The sequence below is a fragment of the Balaenoptera musculus genome, chromosome 3, assembly GCF_009873245.2.
Source record: "Balaenoptera musculus isolate JJ_BM4_2016_0621 chromosome 3, mBalMus1.pri.v3, whole genome shotgun sequence".
Lineage (NCBI taxonomy): Eukaryota > Metazoa > Chordata > Mammalia > Artiodactyla > Balaenopteridae > Balaenoptera > Balaenoptera musculus.
The window spans coordinates 112295274-112308761 of NC_045787.1; the positions used below are offsets into that span (position 1 = coordinate 112295274).

A 13488-nucleotide genomic window follows, 5' to 3' on the forward strand; every position below is an offset into this window, starting at 1 on the left:
CTTAAAATGACCCACAAGACCCTACAAGGTCTGGCTTCTCCCTGCTTCTTTGACCTTGTTTTCTCTTACCAAGTGCCCTTTGCCCTTCTGCTCCCATTCTCTTTCAGTTCCTTAAGACTGCCATGAACCCTTTAGTCAGAGTGCATTTGTGCATATTCTTTCTACTTCAATTACTCTCTTTGCTCCATCTTTCCTTTAGATGTCATTTCCTCAGGGAAGCCTCCGTGAGTCTCAGTGTTCTGTGATTTCCCTTTGTGGCGCTTATCACTATTGTAATTTGCTCTTCACTTGTATGATTATTATCTGCTTCAACCACTGTGCTGTAAGCTCCATTGTTGCAAGATCAAGGTTGGATTTTACTCACTGTTGTATCCCCAGCATCTAGCATAGTGTTTAGCACATAGTAGGCATTCAGCAAGTTTTATATAAGTACTTTCTTTTTCAGACTTGTTCCTCTAAGTCCTCTCCCCAATACCTTAAATTTCTAAGAAATCAATTAAACTAAAAAAAATTGAAATACGTTCATTATTTTCCAGTTTTGAATATTTTTATAGGAAAAAAATTTTAAATATTCTCATCTATTAAGGAATTAAAACATATTGTTATTCTAAATGGTGATTTTAAAAAGTAGCACAGTTCATATCCCTTTATTTAGAGACTGTCCTTGTGCATACACTCTCACCACTGTACCACGGTCTTTGTTACTGTGACTCTGAGAACAGGCATTTCATTCACCTCTGTGTTTGAAAGTCTCAGAACACACTCAATAAATGCTTGTGGGACCGATATTTCTGGTTCAAAAATAAAACCCATTTCTTAAAGATAGTTATTACTATTGCAGATCATGTAATTTATACTTTGAGATTTCAGGAGAGTGCAGAAGCAGCATATTATAGGGAGCTTAAAGTCTGATTAGAACCACGGGACAAACAACCGTAAAGGAAACGGCGTGAGATGGAGAGGTCAGTCTGACTGGAGATCAGAGTAGTGGTGGAAACACTGCAGAGATGAACCTCCAATCTCACCTGGTGTTACTTTAAGTGTATATACCTGAATGGTGAGGTGATAGAATGCCAGTGGTGTTTGCGCTAGAGGATAATGAAGCAAAACAGAGAGGGGCTAGAGAAGGGAGGTGAGCCCACTAGCATAGAGGGAGAATGAGTACCAGTGGCCTCTTGCGCATTGAATGAGCAGTTGCTGCTCTAAATAGTGGTCTTTGGTGGCCCAGTATTCAAACCTAGTTAGCTAAGCGCTATAGTGACTCTTAGAACAAAAGTCAGAGTAAAATTGATCAGCTCAGTTAAATGACCCTGCTTGGTCTGGCTTACTTTTGATAAATTGAAGAGCAAAGAGTTTAGTATAGCCAAAAACAAGATGAGGAAATAGAGTATTTTTGTTGCTCCATGGAATGAAAATGTCGCCATTACTTTGGAAGTCCATGAAAAGTACTGCTTACCTAAGAATAGAGGTTTCTAGATAAATGAGTGAGTTCAATATTAGATGGATTTCAAGCGTTAGCCTTTGAAAAATATTTTAGTTCTGTAAGCAAACTTGTTCTTTAAAATGTTTTTTATGCATGTGTTAGAGGGTTCTGGAAAAGTTAGGATAATTTTGTGGGCAAACTGTAAATGGAGAGAATGGGAGAAAAGGTTCTATTGTAGGTTATGTTGAAGAGACACAAAAATAGGATTCTCTTTGTTTTTCTCCTTCCTTATAAGCCTTGCTTGCCTCATTTGTATTTTACTAAATATTGGGGAGATAGGCAGATTTTAAAGTTATATGTATTGTTGTTAATATGCGCCAAGTGTGATAAATGTTGTCACAAGGATGTAATAATTCTTCCCTCTCTAGCCTTGGCCTCTTAAATTGTCCACTTACCTTGTTCTTTCATTAAATTACTTTCTTTCGAAAACTCAAAACATTTTCTAAATAAAAATGGATTTTATAGTCATTTAACCTAATATCTGATACCAAAATTTTAAGTATATACTATAATCACCTTCAGTAAAGAAAATTAAGTTACTCAGGGCTATTACTTCTCTGTCATTTGAACCTTTACAATACTTTAAACTGAACACTTTAACACTCAAACCTAAAGGAAAAGGAAATTAAAACAAAAAACAAACAAAAAAACCTCTGATATAATGCACCAGAGGGCGCTGTATTCTAGCGATTCCTAGGAAAGAAGTCCTTTAGTCTAAAGTTTGCATTTCCATTCAACAGATATGAGAGTGCTTGTGGAAAGCTAGGCAGGAGGCAGTGTTCTTGCTCTACCTTGGAGAAGCTCTCCGTTCCAGGTAATGAGTCTGGTTTCTAAAACAGTCACTTCAGAAGGTTGATTATTTAGAAGGCTAAGCATATATTTCATTGTTCAAACATTTTAGAGGTCCTTTTAAAATTGCCTTTGAAATCTGTATGCTATTTCCTTTTTTGTGATCTCAATGGGAACACAGCCTTTGTCCGTTGAAAACAAATGTAATCTTTGGAAACAATCTAAAGTTATTTGGCACTAAGGAGACAAGTAAGGTAGATGATCAAACCAGACAGTGCTGGTGTTATGGTTTTCTTTTTAACCAAAAATTAAAGTCTTAATTTTCTAGCCTTGTATAAGATGTTATGACACAGTAGAGAATAGTATCTAACTGGATATGAGAAAGTACTAATTGTGTTGTATAGACTCTAAACTGTCTGAGAGCCATCACTGACTCTTTCTTCTTCCTGGACACCCACCTGTAAGTCCTGTTGCCTCCATAACATCTTCTTCATAATAATACTCATGAAATCACCTCCCAACCATAAAACTACAGCATTGATAGTAACTTAAATTTTTCTGTGTGGTCATTCCCTATCCAGTCCTGAGATAACTAGTGTTCATTATTTGCTTGATTTCCTTTTTATATATTTTTATCGCATATGTATATATGTTCCTAAAAATGACGTTTTGGCTTTAATTGTTTTGACTTTATAAAAAGAGTATCGTGCTATATGTGATCCTTTGGGCTTTTTTTTTTTTACTCAGAATTATATTGCTATGATTCATCTATTTTGTTATGTTTAGCTGAGGTTCACTGCAGTATAATATTCCATCTATAACTAAACCACAATTTGTCCATCTTCCTATTGATGAGCATTTGAGTTGTTCCAGGTTTTGCTATGACAAATAGTGATTCATGAACATTCTTATACGTATGTCCTAGTATACAAATGCAGACACTTCTCTCCAGTAAAAAAGTTCAATTGACTGCATTTCCTATAGCATATCTAGACTAGGAATGAAGTCATTCTACTGGAGTTTTCTACATTCCAAAGAGTTTAAGCAAAAATTCATGAAGAAAGTTTCCAGAATGATGAATTTACCGTACTCATTTCTTACTGACTGCCTAAAATCTACAGAGCCATATTATTTCTGGTCCTTTGAACATTCATATGGTTTTATTTCTCCTTTGTACCTGTTGTCAGCATAACCAGGAAAGAATAATAAGGATATACAATGATGTGTAAGAATCAGTAGCTATGATAGGCGTATGGCTAGATGAGGTTGACTGACTTGGTTCCATGAGATACTTCAGGTTAGGATAGACCTCTTTCTCTTTCTAGTACTCCCTGTAATGCAATCTTTCTGAAATCTAGAATATTCCATATTACCTTGGACTGCTGTCATTCATTACCTGGAAGATCAACTGCTTAGATAGAACGTGGGAATGTGTGGATATAAAGACCATCAAACTCTGTCTTATCCGTGTAAACCCCTCACCCTCCAAGCACTTTGACAAACCTAAGGCTATTGGTGAAATTCTTTACTACCTTAACTCAAAAGAAGGCTCCAGTTTATTCACCTAATATTTATCAGGTTTATGTGTCTAGCATTGTACAACACTCTATTCGTGTACCCTAAAAACACTTCAGGCTTTTTCTTATTTTTAAGCAGAAAGCTAGTTTTAGAAGTGTCAAAGATGCCGTCGGAACCAGTTTGAATTCATATGTTTATTTATCTTATGTATTCAGGACTGAGAAATCTTTAAGAAAAAACACACCCCAGATCCCATAGATTACAGATCAGACCTGAGGGATTAATTGACCCTCAAAACATCAAAGTGGCAATGAGTTGAAATCAACATGCTTTTTTCTTTCTTGCATTCATCATGTTTCTATTTGAACACAGGTTTCTTGAAAAGCAGAATATGCACCCAGGTTTTAAGAAGATGGCTCTCTTTAGAAGATCTGGTTATTTGTCTTCCATCTATAGGTACACAGTAGGATCTGTCAAGTCACAGTTTTCAATGTGTACGTGAGATTGTATGCCAGGATAAACTTTCTGCAAGGGCAATAGAGTGCCCAGTTTTTCTCCCTTCTTGATAGAACCTTTATATTTAATTGGCTTAATGTAGAACATTTTAATACAGAAACCTAAAAGAAAAGAAGTAGTAAAATTATTCATTATCTGGGTTTTAGTAGCCTTGAATCAGAAATTGTAAAAAAAAAAAACAAACCAGAAATGAATAAAAAAATACAAAAAGAAAGGACGGTTGATTAAACTCAATGAGGGAGTAGAAGAAAATGACAAAATCATATCAGAAATGAAGATTAAAATTACAAGATGCCTAAGGAAGAATAGACTCAAATGAGTGTTTTAAAAGGCATTGAAGAATAGCAGAAAAACACCAGGTAACTGAGAAAATTGACCCAGAACAATGTCAGCTCCAAGACAGATTCCAATAAAACTAATAGACTTTAAAGACAAAGAAAAATGGAAATAACAGGCACAAGAATACAAATCTTTTTAAATATCAAAAGAAAAATTTAAAACAAGACCCATCAAATAGAGAAATAGAGATAATACCATTATATTACCATAATTACAACATAAAATAATGACAGTGTTTGGACCAAATATATGAGTTGTATCTATAAATGTTAATTCATATAGGAAAAAGATTTTCCTATTGGCTTGGAAAGTAAAATGCAATTCTATGCTGTATACAATGAAACAGTAATTGAAAAGCTAAAAATTCAGGACTGGAAAAGATTTGCCTTGTAAATGGAAGGAAAAAGGAAAGCAAGGATTATGATCCTGTTACCAGAGAGTGAAATTCAGGCCAAAAAGCATTGAAACAAGACAAAGGAGGACAATGTATAATGCTAAATCCAATGAAGATATGATTATCCATGCACTAAATAACACAGAAACCATCTGTATAAAGGAGAGAATACAGGAGGTACAAGGATAAATAGATAGAAACCCAGTAGTGACAGAAGACTTCAACACACTTGCATCAGTGAAAACAGGTCAAGTGGACAGAAGACAGAAGTAAGGCTATAGAATTGTCCTGTCCAACACAGTAGCTGCTACCCACATGTGGCTAGTCAGTGCTTGAAATAGCTAATCTGAATTAGATGTGCTTTAAGTATAAGATACACACTGGATTTTGAAGACAGTACTCCCCAAAAAGTAAAATATTACTAATTTTTATATTAATTGCATTTTGAAATAATAATTTGGAAGTATTAAGTTAAATGTGTTGTTAAAATTAATTTCACTGTTTCTTTTTACTTAATGTGATTACTGAAAAGATTGCATATGTGGCTTTTATTATACTTCTATTGGGCAGTACTGCTATAGAAGATCTATGGAAAATTAATAAGGTGCATTTTATGTACATATATTGAACAAAAATATGTGCAAGACCTCTACATTGATACTAATACAACTCTAATTAAGCTACTAATACAACAGTGTAAGAAGACCTAAATAAATGGAAAATTTAACAAGTTCATTGATTGGATGACTTTCATTACTTTTAAGATATCAGTTCTTCTCGGTTTGATCCTGTATGATGAATGCAAACCCAAAGTCCCAGCAAGATTTTTGGTGGAGATCGACAAACTGATTCTGTAATTTATTTGGTAATGCAAATAACCCAAGAATTGCCAAGACAGTCTGAAAGAAGATCAAAGTTGGAAGATTTATACTATTCATATCAAGATGTATTTTAAAGCTATGGTAATTAAGACAGTGCAGTATTTGTGGAAGATTGACAAACTGGCCAGTGAAACACAATAGAAAGACCATAAACAGACCTATGTATATTCAGACCCTGATCTATGACAAGAGATACTGCAATGCAGTAAGGAAAAAATGGTCTTGGCAAGTTAATGGTACTGAGTCAGATGTCGATATGGGGGGAAATTTTGATCCCTATCTATTCCAGATGGATTATAAATCTGAGTATGAATGATGAAGCAATAAAGCTTGTACACAGAAACATAGGGACAATACCTTTATGACTAGGGTGGGCAAATGTGTCTTAAACGGATAATAAAAATGTGTTAACAGTAAAGGAAAATATTACTAAATTGGACTGCATTAAAAATAAGAATTTTTGTTTATTAAAAAACATTAGAAAAGTGAAAAGGAACCCATAAAGTGGGAGAAGATACTTATAATACATATATTGGACAAAGGACTCATATCCAAAAGACACAAAAAGCTCCCACATACCAATAAGAAAAAGGCAAAAAAGCCAGGGCAAAATACATGAATAGGCACTTTGCAAAAGACAATATCCATGTTATCAATAAATATGAGAAGGGGCTCAATATCATTAGCCATCATGGAAGTGCAAATTAAATTTAAGTGAGATACTGTTACATACTCATCAGAATGGCTGAAATGAGAAAGGTAGCTAGATAACACCAAGTATTGTGTATGGAGCAACTGGAACATTCATACACTCCTGTTGGGGCTGTGAATTGGTACCACTACTTTGGGAAACTGGGTGGCAGTACCTGCTAGCACTGCACATACGTATACCAAGTAACCCAGCAACTCCACTCCTCCAGCGTTCTGCCAATTGCTGAGTATATTGATTCCAGTTATGCATTCTGGTACCGGCGAAATTACCACAGGGTGGATATGTGGATGCACTAGGTCAACTGTAAGATGGACCCTAGGAAAAAACTATGTTGATCACCTGACCCTAGAAGCCCCTAGTCTGATTGATGGACCACAGTGGCTTTTTGGGTCTTTAGAAATTACTGTCAGTTTTGAGCGAGTGTCTTCTTCCCCAGTATACAATCATCCTGCTAAAAGGCTGCAGGTCCTTTTGGGGATGGCCAGAAGCAAGGGTTACAGTGTAAATTTTTGGCATTGTAATAGGGCCCTTCCTCAGAAGGACTCAGCCTCCCTTTCATTCAAGGGGCTCTGGGACTGTGAACTGGCTCAAGTCTGGGAATGGGTTGATGGTGTTGGGAGGAAGGTTTTGAGACCCATTATTGTCATGATTGAAGTCATAATTTTGTTTATCAGACCTAGAGTGTTTCCATTTATACAAATCAAATAAGGCTTTAGTAGGCTGCCCATGTCTTCAGTTCTAGGTCACCATGATTAACTAGACAATGCCACGGGTCTCTGCTTCTGATGTATCTGATTACTGCTTCAGCTCTGCTCCCTGTTGGATAACCGTGCCAGCCTTGGCTGCTAAGTAGGCTCAATTCAATGGCAGTAGTTCCTCTTGTCATTTCAGGCCTAGAGAGGATAGCCACTGGATAGCTCCTCAAGGATGTGGGCTCCCTCACAAAGTGTTTCTCACAGCCTTAGTGAGAGGAGTGTCCTCCAGATCCACTCCCAGCAGGAATGCATGTTTATGTTCATGAAAAGAAATGTACAGAGAGTTCATAGCAGCATTTTCATAATCGCCTAAAACTGGATACTGCCCAGGTGTCCGTTTAGAGAAGAATGATTAAATAGGTGAAGATATATGCATACAATGGAATGCTCTGCATCAATAAGGATGAAGGGACTTAAACTACATGCAAAAACATGAATGAATCTCACAAACCTTATGTGGAGTAAAAGAAGCCCCACTCAAAAGACTGCATGCTGATTAATTCTATTTAAATCATTTTCAGAAACAGGCAAAGCTAATATGTGGTGGGATAGTAATCACCCTTGCTGGGAATTATGACTAAAAGGTAGCACAAGGGGTCTTTGGACTGCTGCTGCTATTCTTTTTCTTGATCTGGTGTAACCAACAGGCTACACCGGTGTGCTCACTTTGTGACAATTCATGGAGCTGGCCATTTTTGCTTTGTGCACTTTGCTGTGTGTATGTTCTACGTCAATAGAATTAAAACAACCAAACAATAAACCCAGTACCTGGAGTACCAGGAGACCCAGCTTTACCTAGAACATAGAGCATTTGAAAATAGTTCCCATCAACTCTTGCAGAAATGCCAACATTTTCGAATTGTGGGATTTTGGTGAATGAAAGCGTCTATTCATTATAGATAATACTGTAATGCTAAAGTGATTTTGCTTGTAGATTGTTAAGCAAAGCCACATGGGCCTCAAGAAGAAAGCCCTTCAGTCAACTATAGAGTTAGGTGGGGAGTGTATGCATAAAGAAGATGACTTCAGGGAAAGTGGTGGAACATCTTTGAAAATGCATGGGCTGTTTTAGTTTGGTACCCTAGTCCTTTAGGTCCTAGGTTTTGTCACTTTGAAGAAAGAATGAAACGTCTTTGTATAGAATACGCATTAAATAAATAAGCATCAAACATCTCCAGTATGTGCTCCAGGTATATACACCACCCCTTACCTCTTCCAGAGATCCGGACACCATTATTGATGGCATTTTTGTTTTTATAAGGTTTCTCCTGGCCCACAATCATTCCGGTGAAAGGTGCATACACAGTAGATCCATCCGAGCACAAGACATCCACACCCCGGTGAAGCCTATGATTTCCAGGATGTAAATAAGAATGAACAGACTGAGGAACTGCCCTGGGAATTTTATTGCCCAGGAACATGGTGTTAGCCCACTGTTCCCAGACCAGGGTATCAAAAATTGAAGCTGCTGGAACGTGTTGGAGTGTCCCAGGTTTCGTCACTCTGTTTACCCAATTTTCACCTCCTTTTCTGCAGGTTGTAATAACCATGTTATAAAGGTTAAAACATTTAAGATAGTAAAACACAGGAAGCCTTTAAAAATGTTAACCATTATTATTATATGGCATTTTGGGGAAATGAGGCAATCCATGTAAGTAAATTTTATAGATACCTGAATTTTGACCCCTGCAAGACCACTTAGAAAAGAGATGACTTTTTATGGGAACCTATTATAAAAGAATCATATGTTACCCTAGTCTTACTTTTCTCCCAATGATCCATAAGTCATTATAAACATCATTTATTGTGTACGGTTTTAATATAGTGAGTGATACCTCCTGCATTTATTAAAGTGTGTGGAGCACAAACACAGAATGATCCCAGGTTGTGAGATTTCTTGTCTCCAACAGTCCTCACTGTTGACACTATGCCAGTTCTCCACCAGCCTCTTCTCCCTTCTAATAGTCTACCTGAAAGTCAGATTCACTAGGATTGTTAGCATTATGTGTAAAGCAACATTGAGCAGATTCCAAGTGAGGAGCCAGTAAATTATTGTATGAGTCAAGTGCATAAAGTTTAGGGTATGAACTAATTGAGTCTTAATTTTGGCAATTCAGAGGCCACTTTCCCCTATGTCCTGTCTCTTAGCCCTATTCCAGGTATGTGAGGTTGCTTGTAAGTAGTATCTGTGTGAGTGAGAGTTGTTCTGTGATTAGGATGGAGATCAGTGATACAGTTGGACACATGGCTATTTCATCAGAAAGTGGCACTCCCAAGGTAGTACTGTGCACTGTTGAAAGTTCACAAGTGTGTCCCTCACTGTCTGGAAGAGATTACCTGCTTAGGGCCAGCCTCTGGTGTTCACCTCCCAGAGCCTGGGTCAGTAACACCATGGTTTGATGGGAAGAGGATCCAAAAGCCTGAATTCTAGTCCAACCTTCACCACCTCCAACTGTGTTTGGCAAGTCCCTTAACCCTTTGGTGCCACAGTTCAAGTTCCTCATCTGTAAAATGGGACAGTAATGTTTGGCTTTCCCCTTGGAAAAGCCAGGTGAGATGAGTCAACGTGTGAAAACATTGAGAGAAAACACTGCTCTCCTCTCTCTTGCCCTTGTTCAGTGCTCTGTTCCTAATTCAGAGCCCAGAGTTGACGCCCTGTTCTTGGAAGTTGCTCCAAACATGGTAATGTAACTGGTTATATCTGAATTTTCCTGCTGTCGGAAGGGAAAGGATGGTGAGCACTTGAAGAAACTTCGGGCAAGGACACTAAGCAAAGAGGTTAAGAGCCAAAAGAGGATATGGTTATGTGTGAAACTCCATTACCTTTGAGCCGTGTACTGGCCACAGCCGTGGCTGTCACATGTCCTGATCTCATTGGAAGACTTGCCAGCACATATAGTAGCCCATGGCCCAGCCAGTGCTAAAAAGGAGAAACAGGAGAAGCACATTTCCTGAGCACATATTCCCAATCTCTACTATCCTTGTGTCTCCCAGTAGATTGAAAAATTCTGTTTTCACTATACTTTCTCTCTAATTTTTCTGTAGTTTAAGGGGTGGTCTTCCTTTAACTCCTGATTCAGCTATAAAATGGGCTTTTCCCCTGGTCACAGAAGTCTGTTTTATGACATGTAGAGTATTTGTGTGTTTCTTTATAAGCATTTACCTTTATCGTTATAGTTTGTTTCAGATTATTCATTAAACAATGGTATACATTGCGCTTTTCAATTTTTTTTTGCTCATGACTTGGCATGGGGACCACTATGTTCAGGTTAAACAAAATAAACAGCATGGCTCAAAGAAATAATTCTAGAAATTCTAAAGTAACTTTGAAATGTTCTTTATTGCTAGTCATGATAATCAAATCCAAGAAAATGTTTGAATTAAAGCAGAAGCAAACTCTGCACTAGCAAAGTTTATTTAACACGAAATCTCTTTCATATTTGCAAACATAGAAGAGGAGATTCTTAGAAATAAGAACATGTCAAACTAATTTAGCCTAGAGTGGAGTGAGAAGAGAAAGTGGAGAAGGGAGTAAAACAATTATTTGAAAAATTATGAAGCAGTAAAACATGGAGGAGGGCGCTGGCTCTCTGTGTATTTTGTGCAAACTTTGTTTTTAGTGTAACTTCTCTTTAATAGAGTAGGCACTTGATAAATATTCATTTGAATTAGATTTCCTGGATTTCCAATTGTTAACGTTCACAGAGAGATGCGTTAAGAAACTCGTCCTTTTACGTCAGGACAGACTAACAAAAACAGAAGCAAAAGCAAGAATCTGCTAATTTGGTTGTTGATTTTATTTAAAGATATTTTGCTATTCATTAATATATGTGTTATGAAGAGAAGCTACAGAATATGGCCATTAAGCATATTCTTGAATATACCTCTAAAAGGTGGGTTTCGTAAGTCTTATACCTTGGAGCCAAGCTTCAAATCTCTTTGGCAACTAATATCTATCCTTCAGAATTGAGACATATATTAGACAGTTTATTAATTTATTCATTTTCTCTTCTGCTCTGGCAGTTCCCCTTGTCCTAATCCATACTAATCTCTGTATCAGGAGTTTTATAAATCAGATTCTTATGCAAACTTTTTATTTTCTAATTTTGTTCCGATTAAGTCCTAGACTAAGACGGAAAGACTTTTCTATTTCTCTCATGAAAGAAACAGAACATTCAGGTGGAAATCATTGAGGACCACCCCTCTCCCCCGTGTATCCTTCCTGTTCCATTTTTAATAACCAAATAGACAAGTTTCTGTTGTGATTGTGATGTTAATGACTTTTAAATCTATCCTTGAAATCAGTTTTCAAAAGTCAGCCAAGATTCTAAAATTGTAATTTTGACTTACCAGGTGAAATCGAAACAGCCAGAAGGAGGATTCCTGTGGAAAACATTTGGCTTTGGTCTCCCTTAGGATGCTTCTTCCTCTGATACTTAGGATTGCCCCTATGCTCTCTTTGAAGAATACTCAAGTTTGAATTAGTATTTTCTAGCTATTTAGCCTTAGAATGCTGCATCTCTCATATCTTTAATTTGGTATGAGACACACAAAACAAATATGAGAACGGGGGGAGTCAGATTCTAATATTCCATGGATAGCTGTTTGGCTCACATGTAGGACCTATATAAAAGCTTTTGTTCTGATGAAGCTAACTTTATTGGAAATGCTGACTAAATATTAACAGAAAGTGATAAGGCTGGGTGAAGAGTGACTCTTCCTGGGCTGTGACTGGTGGGAGAATATCCCGTGAAAAATTGAATGTTTAGTACCATCTTCTAGAAGATCTACCTTTCATTTCCTGGGTAGGACATATTTTAGAAAAGACCATTAATAATGTATGACCCTCTATAACATATTCTTTAGTATATATCCCTTGGGTTCTTTGGATCATCAGTTCAGTTATGTTTCATCTGTATAATGTTTGCAAATAATTTTACTATTTTGATAAAATTATATTTCTTTCCTTTAAATATAGGATTTTAAATGTTTGCTTGTTTGTAACAATGTAAAATTAACGTCCAAAGTATCCATAAGTAGAGGAAAAGATGACTTAGGATAGAGTCATACAATGGGGTATAATAATAACATTTGGAATATAATTTAACAGTTCAAATGAAAGCAGTCTGTTTTAAAACAGCTAGATCTACTGTTGAACACTTTTGAATAAAAAAGCTACTTTTAAAATGCTATACACAGGATTAAATTTAACCACTTATTAAATTTTGAAAGCAAATGTATTATCTTTGTGAATAGCTGCATGTATAGTAAAAATACAAAAATGTGCACAGACTAACTCTAGGATAATAGCTACCTCTGAGGAGGGAGAGAAATAGAATTGTGAAAGGATATGCAAAGTGCTTAAACTCTAAAATACTTTATAAAAAAGAAAAAGATCAGAAGCAAATATGTTTAAACATTAATTTATTAATTATTGAAGGTCAGTACATGGGTATTTGTTATATTATTCTCTTTACTTTTCTGTATATTCCAAACATGTATTAGCACCTCTGCCTTTTTATGCTTAATATTAATTGAGGCCCTGGAATTTTCTATGGAAGCATCCCTATTTAAGTAATTTGTCAGGGTCTGCAGGAGACTGAGATTGTGGCCCTGGTTCTTTACCCCTCCCTGCATCAGCGCCCTTGCTGTGTCTCACTGGGGGCAGAGGAGCTTTCCCAACCTTTGATTTGTAGTTCAGTGATATGACTTGCTTTGACCAATAAAACGAAGCAGAAGTGGCAGTGTGTCCGTAGAGCCTGAGTCCTACAGGGTCTGTGTCTTTCCATTTGCCTTCTTGTGTTCTGCCATCGCTGTGAGGAGAGGGTTCCCAGACTCACCTGCTGGCCTTGGGAAGAGAATGCAGGTCACGTGGAGCAGTCACACTAGCCAAGTCAGCCCCCTGAAGCCAGCCTAGCACGCCCCACAAATGTGTGAGCAAGAATAACTGGTTGTCATTTGAAGCCGGTGAGTTCTGGGATGGTGGGTTAAGGAGCAGTAACTAAACAATACCAGTTAGAGTATATACCACTTTTTACTTCACACACAGTCTCTCAAGGAGGCATCTCGTGTGTAAAGTGCGGACTGCCTATTCATTTACT

The 13488-nt window shown here is 37.0% G+C and overlaps 1 protein-coding gene across 1 annotated transcript; it reads right to left on the minus strand.

Moving 5' to 3' along the window:
- Positions 1-3975: 3975 nt before the first annotated feature.
- Positions 3976-11998, minus strand: LECT2 (leukocyte cell derived chemotaxin 2). Its single transcript, XM_036845432.1, has 4 exons — positions 11738-11998; positions 10211-10307; positions 8598-8734; positions 3976-4407 (listed from the first exon to the last, which is right to left on the minus strand). Exons 1-4 carry the CDS (start codon positions 11781-11783, stop codon positions 4241-4243), a joined length of 447 nt encoding a protein of 148 aa, XP_036701327.1. The 5' UTR covers positions 11784-11998; the 3' UTR covers positions 3976-4240.
- Between the last annotated feature and the right edge of the window lie 1490 nt (positions 11999-13488).

Excerpts from the sequence above, each read along its gene's own strand:
- LECT2 (XM_036845432.1), bottom strand. The coding sequence starts at position 11,783 with ATGTTTTCCACAGGAATCCTCCTTCTGGCTGTTTCGATTTCACCTG. Across the intron at positions 10,308-11,737 it reads GGCTGTTTCGATTTCACCTG|CACTGGCTGGGCCATGGGCT; the intron begins GTAAGTCAAAAT and ends TCTCCTTTTTAG. Across the intron at positions 4,408-8,597 it reads TGTCCGGATCTCTGGAAGAG|GTTTCTGTATTAAAATGTTC; the intron begins GTAAGGGGTGGT and ends CTTTTCTTTTAG.